This window comes from Apus apus, chromosome 4, assembly GCF_020740795.1.
Source record: "Apus apus isolate bApuApu2 chromosome 4, bApuApu2.pri.cur, whole genome shotgun sequence".
NCBI lineage: Eukaryota > Metazoa > Chordata > Aves > Apodiformes > Apodidae > Apus > Apus apus.
Window position 1 is genome coordinate 84,177,530 of NC_067285.1, and position 16,212 is coordinate 84,193,741.

Here is a 16,212-nt window from a genome sequence, read left to right on the forward strand (position 1 = left end):
AAGGACACGGAGTAATTGAAAATCACAGCATTGAAGGAGGGAAAACCGGTGGCACAGGTTTGCTCTAAAGTGCTAAGAGAGGCGATTTTATTTTCGGTTTTCTTGTGTGGAACTCCCCTCTCTTTCCAAGTATGACCGGAAGTCAAAGCTTCTGCTTTAATCAAAATAAAAAGGAGGGCCCGGGCGCAGGCGGCAAGGCCGGGAGCAGGGCCCGGGCGCGGGCGGCAAGGCCGGGAGCAGGGCCCGGGCGCGGGCGGCAAGGCCGGGAGCAGGGCCCGGGCGCGGGCGGCAAGGCCGGGAGCAGGGCCCGGGCGCGGGCGGCAAGGCCGGGAGCAGGGCCCGGGCGCGGGCGGCAAGGCCGCGCCGGTGCCGCCGCCTCCCTCCGCGGGCAGGCGGGGCGGGGCGGTGCCCTGTGCCGCCACACCGGGAAGCGCCGAGCAGAGCCGAGCAGAAGGATGGCGGGCTGGGTGCGGGCGTTCCTGCCGCCCGCTGCGCTGCTCGTCGTGGCGCAGCTTGTCTGGGCGCCGGACCCGGTGAGCCTGCTGACCTCAGGGGTCGGGAACGGGGCCGATCGGATCGGATCGCTCCCCGGCCCTCTCTGGGGGGCGGCGGCGGGGAGGGTGCAGCGGGACCCCCGAGGGGAGTCAGGCTCCGGCGGGCCGGGTGGGTGTGAGGGGGGACTGGCAGCTGCTGCGCTTCCAGACGCGGGAGGCCAGACATGCCTTGAAATTCACGCGTGTGAGTTTAAGGCAGCGTCTCGCCGCCCTCATGGACTTGATCGCTTCTCAGCGGCTCCTCCGGCAAGCGGCGCGGCCGTGGTCACAAGCCTCGGTGTTCATCGGGTCTGTTCTGCAAGTCCTTACTCATTCCTCCGCTCGGTTTCATGTACATCTGTGTGGCAGACGTTCTTCGATTTGACCTAAAGAATGATTTTCCAAAGCAAAAATTGTGACAAGCATGTTAAAAAGTACATACACTTTTGAATCTGCTTACTCTGTTAACTATAGCTTCACCCAAGCAGAGAAGTGTAGAGCAGATAGATTTGTCTTTTTGTTTGTTTGTTTGTTTGGGGTCTGTGTGTGTCTGTGTTTCGCTGTGTTGTTTGGGGTTTTTTTAAAACTGAATAGGTGAAGTAATTAACTGTGGGTGGAATTGTGAAGTTGGGGGGCGGAGGGGGTTGTGTGTCACTTGGAACAGGCTGGCTTCCGTCTCCTGGGCATGTGGGCACCTGTTCTTGCTTTCTGATGTGTTTTTATTCCCGAAGCAGCAAAGCACTGTTTCATCTCTTCAGTTTCTAAATCTCCTCATCCTCCATGAATAGGACTGGTTTTTAAATATCTCTAGATTTCAGATTATTATTTTGCAATATATATTTAAATATTCTGGGAACACACTTCTTCCTATTTTCTCTTGTATTTTCTTGAGGACTTTCCCTAGCCAATGATACTGATTTCAAGAAAATTAGTATGAGTTTTGGGAGAGGGGAGAATTGCAGGAAAGGCTTTGGAGGATTGTGGGCATCAGAATTACTCCTATTCCATCATTGTCCTGACTACACAGAATTAGACCCTCTTCTGTGCACCCAGTCCCATCCTCCTGTTCTAGAGCAGCTTCCCAATGCTATAAGCCAACTCCAGCTTAAAACACCTTGAGAATTTTAGGCAAAAGCTTCTTTGGGTGTGGAGTGGAGAAGTTGCAAGCTATCAGCAAAGTCTGTTGGTAAAGCTTGATTTTGCATTTGGTTGCACTTGGTACATCTTTGCACTTGCACAATATCCACCAGGTGGCCAGGGTGCAGGTTGTGCTCTGGTTCAGTCAGGTATCAGTCAGCCTTGGATATTTTGGCTTTGGTGAGATGCATCATTTGCTGGAGAATGAATGGTGATTGTTGCCCTCCTACATACAGCACGTGGAGTTGTTTTCGTAAACAAAGAAAATGGGAGCTAAATGCCATGAATTACATCTCAGTGGTGCAGACTGTCAGTTCCTTCAGCTTCCAGCTAGGCCCCCTCAAACATACTGAACTTTTTGTCCTAACTGCAATTTAAATTGGCTCAGTCTGCATTTCTTCAGCACTGCAAGAGTATTCTTAACTTCCATGTTCAGAAAGGTGAACAATATTTGGATTACTGCAGCTTGACAGAGTATTGCATTGGTATCATCCCCTAAGAGAGAAAAAGAAGAGAGAAAAATGTGCTAGACCACAGTTCATAGACCAGAAGTTGCTGAATAGAACGTACTATTTTGACTGAAAGAGATTTAATATCTATGAAATCACATTTGATAACTTAAAGAGGTAATTTTGTATTTATTTTTAATTTAAAAGTAAATGAAGGTGAGAAGCACAGAGTAAGGAAGAATACCAGAGCTAGTACACATCAGAAATATTTTTGAGGGTAGTAAAGGAAGTGTTTGTGCTGGCATTCTATAGACAGCACAAGCTACATTCAACCTATTTCATATTAATGAAGTTAGGCTAGGTTTTAAAGTATTTACTCAGCAATCATTAAGCTGTGCATTAGTTTTCTTTATTGCAATGAATAACTGTCATTGCTTGATACTTTTCTTCCAGGTAGCAATTCCTCTTGGCAGTTTCTTAGCTATTTGGTTCCTCTTCTGCTCTCCTTTTTTTTTCATACAGTCAGTCATAATACAATTTTTCTGTGCTACTTTCATTTTTTCTTAACTATATCCATCTCTCCCCATACCACATTGTCTTTCTTTTTCAATATGTGCTCTGTTAGTGTTTTGATCCTATGCTGCCACACATCCATTTTTGTATCATTATGTGCATGCAAATTTGAAAGTCAGCAGTACTTCAGATAAACAAAATACGCAACCTACAAGTAAAAGGTGATTTAAAAAAAGAGCATTTAATCATCATTCAAAAATAGCTGTATTCCTCCTAGAGTGTTAAATGCATGTTTGAAAAGCAAATTTGTAGAGGCAGCCTCCTGTTTGGAGCCAGTTTCTGCTGGTTGTTTCTGGGAGACCACGTCTGGCTTGTCGTGTGGGGACCTCAGGGATCTTCTCATGCTGGAAAGCTGCACCTGCTTCTCTTCAGACAGCATTTATTGTCCCTTTTCCAGTGTCAAGCCTCTGCAAAAGGAAAGATCTTACTGACCACAGCAGTAAATTCATAGTTGTTTTTTTCATTCTGGTGATAGAAATTGCTTGCTGGTTTTTCTGTTTCTGTAAGAAAATTGCTTAGGTGTCTTTTTTTTTCTTTTTACCTTGTCAGAAAAGTTTGCAGTTAGTCTTTCTCTTTTTTTTTTTTTTTTTTTGTTGTGGCTTAGGTTGCAAAGGTCTGGGAAGATAAAAATACAGGATTAATCCTTCAAAGACAGGATTAAAATCTCAGGAGAGAGCATCAGGAGTGGTATAACATTTAACACCTAGAACATCACTTTAAATCCTCTGAAGTCAGTTTCCATGATCACCACTGTTTCCTCTCTGTATGCATGGGCTATATTCACAGGTCAGCTGAACTTCCATCCATTTCAAAGGATTTTTTGTTACAGGCTTTATCTGTCAAGAAGCTTATTTTGACAGGAAGTAATTCCTGAAGGTCCCAGTCTCTGCATCCATTGCAGTAGGATGTACATATAACATCATTTTTTTTCTGATTGATTTCAGCATTGCAAGATGGAAAATGGTCACAAGACAATTGCATTCATGCTGTTAAGTATTTGTTTGGCTTCGCAGGAAGTCTCTGACTTCTGTTGCCTAATTAGTCATGCGATACCGTCCCCAACCCTCCTTGTTTCGAAACTTTCTTATTTTGAAGATTAAATGTCCTCTTGTGTTTGACCTTCTGTTCCAGCTATGCAAAGGCTGTAAATGCACCACAGTGAAATATAGGAAACTTCTGGTTTCTGGTCCTAAACCTGTGTCTTGTCTGTAGGAAAACAGAAATTAATCTCATACTTTCTCCCAGCCACTGGAAAAAATATGAAAAGAAAATATGGTAACACACAGAAACCAATCCCACGTCAAAATTCCTGTTTCCAATTGTAACAAATTATGCCAGTGTTTAAAGTCCATGGCTTTGTGTAAGATACTGTGTTTTCTAGATTAATGCATTAAAAACAGGGAGGACATATACATTACTTAGCTTGTTTGCCCCAAATACATAGAGATCTTGTTTTTCTTGGAGCTAGAATTCATTATAATGACAGACTAATAAAGTAATCTAATTAGTACAGCCAAATAAATATTGGAAATCAAGGGTGGAGAGAGGAAGAAGTCGTGGAAGTTGCCCTACATATTTTCATTTCTGTTCTGTATCCCAAACACTTGGGCTTTGGGAACCTCTTTGTGGACTCCTGGAAAGACGTGTTTCTTTTTCATAGTGAGGCTTTCTGTGCTGCATAGTGAGATATACTGATCTGCTTAGGTAGCTTGGGAACCAAGTCTGGTCTGCTCTCAACTGGCTGGAAGCACAGGTGCAACTAGTAGGCATTTGCTTTTATATCACTGGCTAAAACGTGCAATTATAATTGTGGCATGGATGTGCATATATATGAATGTATATGGATGCCTTATGTAATTGATGGAAAAACACCCTTGCATTCACTTTGAGCACACCTAAATATGGTTCATAGACTTTCATTTGTAACTAGCCATGCTTACAGAAAAGAAGGTAACTACTGTTTAGTTATATTCCTGAAATGCATCTCTCATAATATTTAGCACCACTTCAGCAGCACTTTTCCACACAAAATAAAGTCATGCTCAATAGTTCATTCCTCCATCTGAGTAATTTGCCCAAAGTTCAGTGTGCTTTCTTTGCCCCAGCTAGAAGATTAAGCCTAACACTGAGCATAATTATGAGTGACACTATAAAATGAGATGATGAATTGCACAAATGGAACAAACTGGTCCATACTGAGATTTAAGGTTTCTAAACTTGTCTAAAGCAGATGCTTTTAAAGTGACTCACGCTAAGTAAAAATGTGTGTGTGTATTTCTCGTAAACTTGTGCTTGCCTTGGACTACACTAGGCAAGTTGTTTGAAGGCTTGTGAGACACCTCAGGGAAGCTGCTTTTTGTCTCCTAGATCTTGACTTCTCTTCTGCACCGTTTCCAAAGCCCCAAGATTTTCCTGTTTTAGCAAATCATCGTTACTTGAATTAGCTGACCAGTCCTAGAGGTTGAATTGAATACTAAGCCTGCTAGAATAATAAAGTGTTTAAACAAAGAAGCTAAATACTATTGTTTCACTATCTTAACAGTATGGAGAAGAGTGCAGGAGTAAAACATACCCTCCTTCAGGACCAACGTAAGTAATCTTATTCAACTTGTTAAACAAATTACAGAAAAAAAAGGATTTGCATGTCTGAACAGGTTGGGTTTTTTATGTGTTCCTGTTGCAGACCTAGAACATGCTAGTTACAGATGAGAAGCACCTGTTTTGTCAAATGTCTTTTCAAAGCCTTCTTTAAATTTGAACTCTGGTACTTACCTTTCAGGTTCAAAGGGAATGTACCCACCTATGTCATAAATCTTGATTTACCTCCCAGCAAAAGGTGGGATGATTTGATGCACGACAAAAAGACAGAGGTATGAAATGCAGAGCTTGCTTTGAAGCTTAGCATTTATAAAACTAGCATGTGGCCTTTTATTTTGAAAAAAAGGTTTGGAAAGGAATACCTGTGCTAAAATTCTCTGAAAGGGATAATATTTCTTGCACACTTTTTTTTAGTATGATTTTAGACTAAAATGAGGGTGCTGAGTAAAACTTTGTGTTCAACACTTGAACTAGCAGCACCAGGTGTAGGGGCACTGATGTTTGGGATTTACAGGAATGAAAACCAGTGTGGCATAAAGCAGGCTTTCAGTTATCAAAGGACTTTAGTCATGGAGTAATACAGAATGAAGAGGGAAGAGTACACCAAAGGGACAGCCTAAGTAAACTGAACTGAGAAACTGAGTCAGCATGCCTTCTCCTCTGTGCATCTCTGCTCCTCTCAAAACACTGCATGAGATGATGAAATGGCAAGGGGAAAATTAATTCTTCTTTAAAATTAACACTTCTTAAGTACTCAAGCCTATTTCAAACTACTTAGAACAACATTATTCTGAAGGTTGCTGAAAATTCAATTCATTAATGCTTAATTTCTTAAAAAAGGCCAGGAATTTTTGCTGTATCCCTGCTGACTTTGACCTTTCAACTCTGAAAGCCAGACAAATTCTACTTACACCGTAATATTTGTTTTAAAAGTCTCATTTAAGCCAGTGGGTGTTGGAAGCTTCAGGTTGCACCCTAAATTCTGCAAGGTTTTATCTGCTGTGTACTTTGGAGTTAAATGACATAGAGTGGAGCTCTGTTACCATTCACACATGTGAGGAATGGAAAGCTTGTACTTTTATAAGAAATTTACAGAGTTGTCATGGCTTCAAGAACAGCAGTGCTTAAGCAAAGAGTTTTTAGTTGACATTTGTAAAGACAGAAGAGTTCAGAGTATTAAAATGGGATCAAAGGAGCAGAAGACAAGGCGGCTTTTCCTGTAATTTGTTTTCTCTGGTAGAGGGACGTATTAGAGCTAATCTAGAAAGTTATTTGAATAAAGCTTGAAGAATGACTCTTTAATGGGGCACTGGGAGTGTTTTTCTCACCAAGAACGTGACATTTAGCACTTGACTTAAATATGTATTTTTTCCAACAAAATGTTTTTTTTTAAAGTATGTGAGGGAGTTCTGTTAATATTCTAGCAATTCTTATGCTTAAGATCCTCTATTCAATAAAAGCCTTTGTTCTTTTTAGCTGAAGACTGTTGTCCAGAATATTAAAAATATAGTAAATACTTTCTTCCCCAGTGGCAAAATTGTTGACATAGTGGATAACAAAATAGTAAGTATTTACACCTTAATTATTACTGTCTACCTGAATTAGAATGCTATTAAATTTGGCAGTTAAGATCTTCCCAAGTGATAATTCTTCCATTTCCAGTGGAACACTGTTTTGAAGAGTTACTCTGAAATTTTGCCTTCTTGCCTACTCTGAACTACTCTGAAACCATGAAACATAAAATGCACGTCTCTAGTTTTTCCTAAGATCTTTTCAAGTTTGGTTTAGTCATGCTAGACATTTTTGCTACTGACTTAGTCACTGTGACAAAACACTTCACTGAAATTCTCTTTGCCCTGTCCCTTTAGACAGTAGAATAAAAGAATGTTTTGAAAACTGATAAATGTCTGATTACAGGGGCAGCTTTCACCAGTTTCCTCTTAAAAATTAATGTGGTTGTAATTAAAATAGGCTTTGGCATAGAATCAGGACAGTATGGCAGACAGTACAAGGTAAAATCTTTACTTTACAGCAACTTTACGTACAGCAGCCTTAGGTCATGGTGGCCACCACTTCATTCGTATTCCTATATGCCTCAGTGGGGTTGACATAAAGGTAGCCTGTGCAGGTAGTCATAACAATGTGTGAAAGTTTGGGATTCCCTTAAACATTGACGTCACGCTCAGTTGCAGCTGAGCTCTTAACATGTAAGAGTACTACTTCAGTCTGTTCTCTTTCTTGCTGCTAACAATAATGAAGATACTGTGCTAACCTCCATTGCTCACAAGTCAGTATTTTGATAAGCAGTAGTCTTTTCATTCCTTAAGTATGTACTTGTCTTCCAAGTACTCTACAAACGTCCTCAAGTTTCACAGGCTGCAGAGGAATTAAATACTTGATGTAATAGTTGTGAGAATTATGTGCCTATTTGGTAGAGGTTTATTTTAAGTAACAAAATAGCATTAATATACACAAACAACATACAAAACTTTTCCTTTCAGGCTCATCTGACTGCCACACTACCTTATCCTTTCAGTGAAGAGCTTCAAGGGATTGCAAATTCATCTGGCATTCCTTTGGGTAATATTTTCCAACACTTTATGCAGTTTAATGTAGTAGAAAAGTAGGAGTTCAGACTCATCTAAAATTAGTATGTGTACCAGTCTGCAGTGTAGTCATAGTCATATGTGGCTTTGACAAATAAATTCTTAATTAAGTAGATAAAGCAATAAATTGCATCTTTCTCTAAATGGAAACAGTATTTTAGAGGAGATGATAAGAAATCACATAAGCCTTTAATCAGGCTGGGACTCCTCTGTAGAGCTGTAGCTTCTCGCTTCTGAGAACTGGAGCAAGTCTCCACTCTTGTGCACCAAAATTTGGGGACATCCATGAGTCTCACTGGTTTTCCATTCAGCTGTGTGTCTGCTCTAGACATACCAAGAAGGAAAGGCTCAGTTTCATTCTGTTTTCTTTCCCTTGTGATCCTTGCCACATCCTCCTGCCTTCCTTCTGCACCTCCCATAAAAGAATGCAATTTCAGGTGAGATGTAAACACTGAATTCTTCCTAAATTGAGACAGAGAAGGTCTATACACCTGCTTCTTGCTTCCCTCATACAGTAGCAGGGCACCTGGTGCTAGTCAGATGCTCTTATATGGGAAATATAGCAGCTTTATTCTTCAAAGTTCATTTTGAAGCTTATTTTGAAGTTTCCAGAGGAGGCAATGACTGTCAGCTTCCTTTATGGTAAGAAGGAAGGCCAAGGGATTCTGGTCCTTCTGCTTGCCTTTCAGGAAGGCAAACATTTTGGGGAACCAGTCATTTCAAAGATCAAATGAGATTTAAACAAATTCTTAAGAGAAATATTACAGAATGTTGAACTTTCCAATAGGCTTTTTTCTAACTTTTTTTTTACTATTTTCAGGACAAAAGTTTCAAACTATTGAACTTTGTTTCTTTTTGTTCTAGGTGAAATTGTTATTTTTAACATCTTTTATGAAATTTTTACTGTATGTACATCAATAGTGGCAGAAGATAAAACAGGTAATATAACCCAGAACAGTGTTAACAGTTTTCTCTTACATAGGATGGGGTCCACCTCAATTATATAAATAGTCCTTTCTCAACTCCAGGCAAGGAGGTCTAGTAGAAGAGAATAAGAGTGATAATAAAAATGTATTCCTTGGGGAAGGAATAAGAGATCACAGGTGTCTTAGGCTAAAAAAAAGGAAAAATTACTTTCAAAGATTGTTTGGTTTTATACTGGTTTTGTTTTGATTTTGTTTTTTTTAAATAGGTAGCATTTGTTTATCTAGGCAAAAGAAACACCAGCCAGACACCTGATACTTTTGCAGTGTCATGGAAGATTCTAATGCAATCCATTTTGCATCTAGTTTCTAGCTGTCACACATGTATGGTGCTAGACTAGAGGAAATGGATAGTCAGTTTGTCCTGGTTTGAGCCAGGATGAAGCCAATTCTGCAGCCCTTGTCTGCACCTGTCCCAGTTTAGGAAATTCTGAGTGGTTCTCACAGGGCTTAGAAATGTCTCACTTCTAGGGGAAGCTCAAGGTATTACCATTGCATTAATATAATATGGAAAGTATCTGAGGCTGAGATGGCCAGCATTGTACAAGGTTACTTTATTTCAATTATAGCAAAACAGTTCTCTGAACCAAAAAAAACTGAGTATTTTTTGTGTTTAGCCATTTTCTGGTTTTCTAAGCTGAAAGTTATGTCACTGTCTTTAAAAAATTGTATTTATTTCTTTTTTATGTAGGGAAGCTGTACCATGCCAGAAACTTGGATTTTGGACTCTTTCTTGGGTAAGTACCTAAGCTTATGCCTTATTTTTTTAAACCCAAAGAAAAAGGTAGCTGAACTTGGAACTTTCTACATTGTTTTTTTGTGACTAAATGAAAAAATGTTGAGACTGGAACACATAATTCTGCATTGCATGTTGTGAAGAAAGGCTAAAAGAAACAAAAGGATTGTTCTGCTGTTCTTGTGGCACACTGCTCTGGTCTTGTTGGAAATGACTACAGAACTGTTGCGTTTGAAGTTACATCATGTTTTCTCAGCTCCACTTAAAGCCGTTTCAAACCAAAGAACGGTCCATGTAACCTCATCTCTGAGGCACAGTATGTCTTGTTTTTTATGTGATGTGACAGAAGCAGCAATTTCAGTGTGTGGATTGTGGCTTGTTTTTGTGGTTGTTCGGAAGTGCTCTACTGGCATGTCACATCATTCATAATTTCTACTCAGAAGCCAGTGATTGGTATTCCACTCAGATAACATTATCATTCATTGGGATACAAACTGTAGTTTTTTGCCCAGCACTGGGCTCTCCTCTAGTTCTCATTTCATCCCTCACGATCAGGTAGTTCAGTGCTTGCTTTTATAATCCCAGTATATTTTGTAATGTCACTCATTCAGATGACTCTCAAGGCCCAGATGGAATTTAAATGTTCATCTTCATTAAAATTCTTACCTGCCTATTAAAAACTTAAATGCAGTCAACTGTGACTTGACCTGTCCCTTGGTTTGGCTTGTGTTGAACTTCTCTCAGTTGTAAGAAATACCAAGTACATGCTCCCTGAAAATTAAGGAAACTTTTCAAAGCTGTTCCCAGAACCTGGATTGGTTCCTGAGAATTTATATAGTGGTCTGCTAAATATTCTTTTGTACCCTCTTGCCTACAAACTGTTCTGGCTTATCTTAGGAACTAGAATTGTGTAGATCAAATCTAGTAGTATGTGGTTTTGTTTTCTCCCTTTGAATAGTAAGAGTTTGAGGGAACTGGCTCATTCTGCTGCAGAACAAGCTACACATGCTTTCAGGATACAGTAGGTTTGGTGTAGCAGGCAGTACCCATAACAGCCTTTTTTTTTCCCCAGCAGGAACAGAACAAGGATTTGTGTATTCAAAACAAATCAGCTGTAATAGTGGTGCCCTTTAATACTGACTATCACAGAATCATAGAATGGTTTGGGTTGGAAGGGACCTTAAAGAACATCTAGATCCAACCCCCTTGCATGGGCAGGGACACCTCCCACTAGACCAGGTTGCTCAGAGTCCCATCCAACCTGCCCTTGAATACTTCCAGGGATGGGGCTTCCACAGCTTCCCTGGGCAACCAGTTCCAGTGTCTTACCACTCCCGGAGTAAAGAATTTCTTCCTAATGTCTAACCTAAATCTCCCCTCTTCCAGTTTTAATGTGTATACTCTTGATTCAAACAGAATTTGTTCTTGCCACTGACTGCCTCCATGTTTAGACTTCCTAGTTGTCCCTTGCTTGTGCTGTTCAGGTAACTACTAAGCAGTGATGTTGGCTGACATGAGTAAGATCCGAGGAAAATGCTGTACTATCTTCTGCAGGTGGGATGTTAAAAATAATTCCTGGACTATAACTCGGGAACTGAAGCCTATAGTCGTAAGCTTGGACTTCCAGAGAAACAACAAAACAGTATTCAAGTCCACAAATTTTGCAGGATACATAGGCATGGTGTCTGGAGTCAAACCAGTAAGTATGTGGAGAGAGGCTTGTCAATTTTTTTATAATGCTTCAGATTTTCCTTCAAGTTGTGCTTTCATTCTCTGCCTTGGGATGTTTTTTAATGATCTCTTAACTGTTCTGTTACACTTCATAGCTATTTGAGGAAAGGTAAAGAAAAACAACACAGCACTCTTCCTTGTAAAAGGAGATTGCCTAAATGAAGTATTTATGTTTGGACAATTCTTAAAAACAATGTTGAATTGTGAATGAGAACAGGAGTGAATATAAAGTGGTCAAGTGGTTGGAGTTTCCTGCTAGCAAATAGGTACTGCTGTGATCCCAGAGGTGAAAAAGCATGCTTGTGCTGTTTAAATTCTTTCTTCAATCTTTCATTGAAAAGGAGTCCTGCATGGCAGTATTTCTTTTCTTTTTTAATAGGCACTTGAAGTCTGGATTTTATCTACATCTTAAAAACCAGAACTATATTAGGGTCTCCAGCTTACCATAGCTCCTCCATTTCTACATGCTCTGACATTATATTCTATTTTATGTCACCACTTTCATAGTAGAGCATTTCTGGCATAAATCCCTGCATTGTATTAGCTTTATTCTTGACTTCTGGTCAAATTGTGTGGAGTCTGTTCTGAAACTGATCCAGTATAACTGAATTCCACTTCCCTCTGAAAGAAACACTAGTAGGAGAAGACTGGGATTTGAGTTGGAATTGCATGTTGCAAGTAGCACAGATTGAACTGCATACAGCTTTATGCCCATGTAGACAGCAGTAACGTATAAGGGTGTACTTAGCTCTGGGACTTAAAATCTGCCTTCAAAGTAGAATAGTATTCAGAGGGGTGATAAGAAGGTTACATACTTCAGGGAAGTAAAATGGGAATTCAGTGATGCAACAGGGACCAAGAGAAAAATGGCCACAGGCTTGACTTGCTTAGGATAAAAGCATGGTTTGCTGGATTGCTATGCCAAGTCAGAGAACTATGGATTATCATTTTGACTTGCTCAAGCTGTGATAAATTAGATTCTTCTCAGCATGGGCTTGATCTTGCAGCCCATTACTCAAAGGGAGAAGAGTTTAATGAACAAGAAGCTCCAATGGCATGTAAATTGCAATGCTGCCTCTTATTTATTATCGGTATTAATGGGCTGGCAATGAATGAAGTTTGACTTGTCTCATGCTTTTCAGGACTTGTTCACTCTGACAATGAATGAGCGTTTCAGTCTTGATGGTGGTTATGTTGGTGAGTAATGCTTATTTGTTTCATTATTTCTGTACAAGTTTTCCAGACCTCCGTCATACCAGTTGCCTTAAGAAACAGGCACACAAATAGTGAAAAGATTCCCGATCAGTAGGATAAAACACAGTTACTTTTAAACACTGTGAAAGTTAGAATAGGATGAGTGAACCTCCTGAAAACAAATTATTGTAACCAGTGATATTTTGCAGGAATCTTCGAATGGCTTCTTGGTAGAAGAGATGGTATGTGGATGGGCTTTCTTACAAGAACGGTGTTAGAGAATGCTACAAGGTATTGCCACCCCTCCTCTATATATTCTACTACTTTAATCTGCCCTGCTTTCAACTGGCATGAATACTCTAGTATGCTTAGTACCTAATGATACAGATAACTTTCTAGAAGTATTAACAGTAAATAGTGCTGATTTTGCTGGTACTCTGGAGTGGCAGGGAGGCATTACATATGATCTCTTTGCAACTCCTCAAATTGTTTTCTCAGATTTTTTTTTCCTAATAATCTTGTTGGTATCTGAATGTGTAACAGCATTCTGCATCAAAACACATCCAAAAGATAGTATATTATAAGAAGTAAACAGAAACTAAGCTCTCACATGGTGAATGAACTAGGTGGAATATGACACAGTATGTAATAATTTTATTCCTGTTTTAAATGTAGAAAAAGCACAAAGAGCACCTTTCAACAAATTTAAGTACAAAGTGAGTGAAGGAGCTTTGCATAAATGTGTTCCTCCCTTTTGATACAATCTCCTCATATATGCATTAAAGGGGAAGAAAGGTGTAACTACCTGAACTTTTCCTGGGTCTGTGAAACTCACTTTTCAGTACTTGAACTAGCATTTAATAGTCAAACATTGCTTTGCTATCCGCAGTTACCAGGATGCCAAAGACAAACTAGCAAAAACAAGACTGCTGGCTCCAGCTTACTTTATACTGGGTGGAAAAAATTCTGGAGAAGGATGTGTGATAACTCGTTCCAGGACAGCCAGTCTGGATATCTGGGAGTGAGTATGCTTGACCTGAAATCTGGTGGAGCCTTCCAGAAGAGGACAGGTTCCACCAATAAATGTGTCCTGTGTGTCTTGTGACTTCTCTTGTGCAAGAACTCAGTTCTTCAGCATCGCTGAAAAATACCACAGCAAGCCTAAAAAAACACTGCAGTTGTGTATAGTATACACTATATGTATACTTACTATGTAGTCAGACCAGCAAAACATAAGTGTTAACCTCTTTTCCAGCCTTGACATCAAGAAAGGCACATGGTACGTGTTAGAAACAAACTATGATCGCTGGAAGCCTCCACTAATCTTGGATAATCGTAGAACACCTGCAATGAAGTGCCTGAACCAGACAACACAAGAGGTAAACATCCTCCAAATACATTGTCTTTGCTGTCTTGAGGCTCCCAAGTTACAGCACTGATCTGACACAGCCAGGGGAAATCAGGGAATTTGCAAGCACAGCTGTAATGACAGAAGTGACTAATAGTTTTGTGACCATTTGTCTGGGTAATGAAGTACCAGCTGTTTCTTTACACATATGCTTTTTAGTTGTAGATCTTCTCTTCATCTAGGTGAGTTTCCTGCAAGCATTTTCTGCAGCTGCATATGCAGGGATTAAACCTTGAGATACTTTGAGAGGGGTTTTCATTGTTTTCTGAACTGTTTTAACACCAGTGAAGTTCAAACACAGTGTCAGGCAACAAAGACTGACACTCAGGTGTCCTATGCCATACTGAGATCTGATCTGCTCAAGATTTTGCAACCCATGTTCTTCTGTTTTCAAGATGTATGGGTATCATGTACTCTTAAAACCTTATCTTATTACCTAATTGAGCAGTAAGAAGTTAAAATTCTCAGCATTTGCACTACCAGGTTAATGTTCATTAACATCAATGTATTACTTTCTTTCAGAACATCTCCTTACCAACAATTTATGATGTTCTCTCCACAAAGCCTGTCCTCAATAAGGTAATGCTTATATTTTTGCAGAAAGTTTAGAGTCGGGGGTGGGGACAGATCACTAGCTAGTGTATATCTAAGGAGGTCACAGTGGTACATTAATGGAATTTTTTAGGTGAAAAAATGCACATAGAACCAAAACAAATTCTACATTATTTTGTAAAAGGAGAGTGTAGTTGTTGGAATAGTTGTTTTCCAAAGACCCTACACCTGTAAAGTTCTGAGTAGCCTGAGCCCTACCTGCATAGCTGGCTCTGATTGGAGGCAGCATTTATACTACACACATCTCAAGGACCCTTCTAGCCTGAATTAACCTGTGATTCGGGTCTTTTTAAGTAGAATGAAACAACTTGATATACCTCATGGTATAGGAATACTGCAGGCACATTCTTCTTGCAACAGAAGATGTTCTAGTCTGAAATTGAAGTTTTGCTGTTCAGAACAAAAAAAAACACTAAAGGGGTGACGAGTTTTTGAATAATAGAAGTTTTACTTCCTGTATTCAGTGGAGGCAGCATTCTTGGCTGGAAAACAAGCTATTCATACTTGCATGTTATTGACTAAATAAGATAAATGGTCATTTTAGTTGAACAGTTCAGCTGGTATCAGAGACAGTTTTTCACTACATGCTGTAATGAGGCTTTTTTTTTTCCCTCTTCCTCTTCCTTCCATCTGCCTATTAGCTGACTGTGTGCACAACACTGATGGAGGTAAATAGGGGTCATACAGAAACTTACCTGCGGGAATGCCCAGATCCCTGCAGTCCTTGGTAGTCCTGTACCTTTCCTATATTGGAACCAGCTGCTTGTCTGAATTGGAGGTCCTCCAAGAAAAAAATACTTCCTGGAAAAAGATTCCTCAGCCTAACTCCTTTCTTCAGAAATCTTACGGCTATATAGAAATGTCAGTGAGCTTCTAACAAGAGAGGACCCATCTTTCACATTGGACTTTCTTGCTTTCTGATCAGCAATTCTGCTGACAAGATGTATGCTAATGTATGTCTGGTTTGATTTCAGCCATTTCTGCCACGAGAGTTCAGCAGTTAGCTCTAGATCTCTTCAGTCTTGAATGTGTTGTTGGTTTTGTTTGTTGTTGGCTTGTGGGTTTGTTGTTTTTTTGTTACTTGATTGCATTTTTTTAGATTACCTGCCAAACATAAAAAATAATTAGGTATAAGAAGACCATCTGGAACAGTACAGTTCTGTTACTCTTTCCTATGCACTTAAGATCAATCGCTAGTGTTCTGCTCCAGTAAGAGGTTATGTCTAAAATGCCCTGTTAAAAAATAACCTACCAAATGTCTAGTCACAGAAATAAGGTCTTGGGGAAATCCCTACAGGAAGATCTAAGCCAAAATGATGTATTTTCACCGATTCATAGATCTGTTGCTGATGCTCTTTCTTGCCCTGTTAACAAAAAAATTTAATACAGGTTTTTCTGTTGTCTCAGAAAAATAAATACTAATACAATAAATATTCTTAAGAACTACTTTCTTTGTCCACACTACACACACACTGATATCATACCCCAGTGGAAGTCACCATGCATGTTTTCTAACATGGCAGAAAGGGCATTCTCTTCCAAATAGTCTGATTTTAAGTGTCTGAAAATTTTGTAAATCAACACTTGAAGTTCATACCATAATGGGAAGAAGCCAGCTACTAATCCTGATGGGGTTGTTTGAGGGGACTTTG

The 16,212-nt window shown here is 39.8% G+C and overlaps 1 protein-coding gene across 1 annotated transcript; it reads left to right on the top strand.

Moving 5' to 3' along the window:
• The first annotated feature begins 116 nt into the window (after positions 1 to 116).
• ASAH1 (N-acylsphingosine amidohydrolase 1) lies at positions 117 to 15,991 on the top strand. Its single transcript, XM_051619633.1, has 14 exons — positions 117 to 533; positions 5,235 to 5,281; positions 5,472 to 5,562; positions 6,767 to 6,853; positions 7,792 to 7,870; positions 8,761 to 8,835; positions 9,571 to 9,616; positions 11,170 to 11,314; positions 12,489 to 12,543; positions 12,750 to 12,831; positions 13,430 to 13,561; positions 13,796 to 13,919; positions 14,471 to 14,527; positions 15,202 to 15,991. The coding sequence occupies exons 1-14, from the start codon at positions 132 to 134 to the stop codon at positions 15,289 to 15,291; spliced, it is 1,512 nt and encodes a 503-aa protein (XP_051475593.1). The 5' UTR covers positions 117 to 131; the 3' UTR covers positions 15,292 to 15,991.
• The last annotated feature ends 221 nt before the right edge of the window (positions 15,992 to 16,212 follow it).

Coding starts and splice junctions, on each gene's coding strand:
- ASAH1 (XM_051619633.1), top strand. CDS start 132: ATGACCGGAAGTCAAAGCTTCTGCTTTAATCAAAATAAAAAGGAGGGC. Junction 12,544..12,749: donor TCTTGATGGTGGTTATGTTG/GTGAGTAATGCT, acceptor GATATTTTGCAG/GAATCTTCGAATGGCTTCTT. Junction 13,920..14,470: donor TGAACCAGACAACACAAGAG/GTAAACATCCTC, acceptor ACTTTCTTTCAG/AACATCTCCTTACCAACAAT.